This window comes from Pteropus alecto, unplaced genomic scaffold (genome assembly GCF_000325575.1).
Source record: "Pteropus alecto unplaced genomic scaffold, ASM32557v1 scaffold29, whole genome shotgun sequence".
NCBI classification, from domain to species: Eukaryota; Metazoa; Chordata; class Mammalia; order Chiroptera; family Pteropodidae; genus Pteropus; species Pteropus alecto.
Genome location: NW_006443120.1, coordinates 1,244,212 through 1,244,933, shown reverse-complemented (window position 1 = coordinate 1,244,933; position 722 = coordinate 1,244,212). Strand labels below are relative to the sequence as shown.

General features: G+C 62.6%; 1 protein-coding gene across 1 annotated transcript in view; it reads right to left on the bottom strand.

Moving 5' to 3' along the window:
* Positions 1 to 722, bottom strand: part of FZD8 (frizzled class receptor 8) — a 3,426-nt gene that overhangs the window by 941 nt on the left and 1,763 nt on the right. The window contains 1 exon segment of the mRNA XM_025040538.1: positions 1 to 722. This exon segment is cut by the window's right edge and continues 77 nt beyond it. Coding sequence (XP_024896306.1) covers positions 1 to 722 — 722 coding nt within the window.

Sequence of the window (722 nt, the reverse complement as noted above, 5' to 3'; positions counted from 1 at the left end):
CCCTTGCTGGCCCAGCAGCAGCGGGTGCACAGGGCCCTCCACGACTCGAGCGTCTTGCCTGACCAGACCCACACGCCTGAGGTGATGCCCACGACCAGGCACATGAAGTACTTGAGCATGAAGACTGCATAGTCAGGCCGGCGCGCCTGGTCCGGCTGCAGGTCCCGCAGGCAAGGGCAGTTGTGCGTGGCCTCCCAGCGCGGGCGGTTGTGCTGCTCGTAGAAGAGGCAGGCGACCACGACGGCGGCAGGCACTGTGTAGAGCACTGTGAAGAGGCCCAGGCGGATCATGAGCTTCTCCAACTTGTGCGTCTTGGTGGGGCCTCCCTGCTGCTTGATGACTGAGCGGATGCGAAAGAGCGACACGAAGCCAGCCAGCAGGAACATGGTGCCGATGAAGAGGTAGATGACCAGCGGCGCCAGCACGAAGCCGCGCAGGTTGTCGAGACTCTGGTTGCCCACGTAGCAGATGCCTGCCACCGGGTCTCCATCCACGGAGCTGAGCGCCAGCACGGCGATGGACTTGACACTGGGCACGAGCCACGCAGCCAGGTGGAAATATTGTGAGTAGCCAGCAATGGCTTCGTTGCCCCATTTCATGCCAGCCGCCAAGAACCACGTGAGCGATAGAATCACCCACCAGATGGAGCTGGCCATGCCAAAGAAGTAGACAAGCAGGAAGACCACGGTGCACAGAGCGGGGCCCGTGGTCTCGTAGCGCAC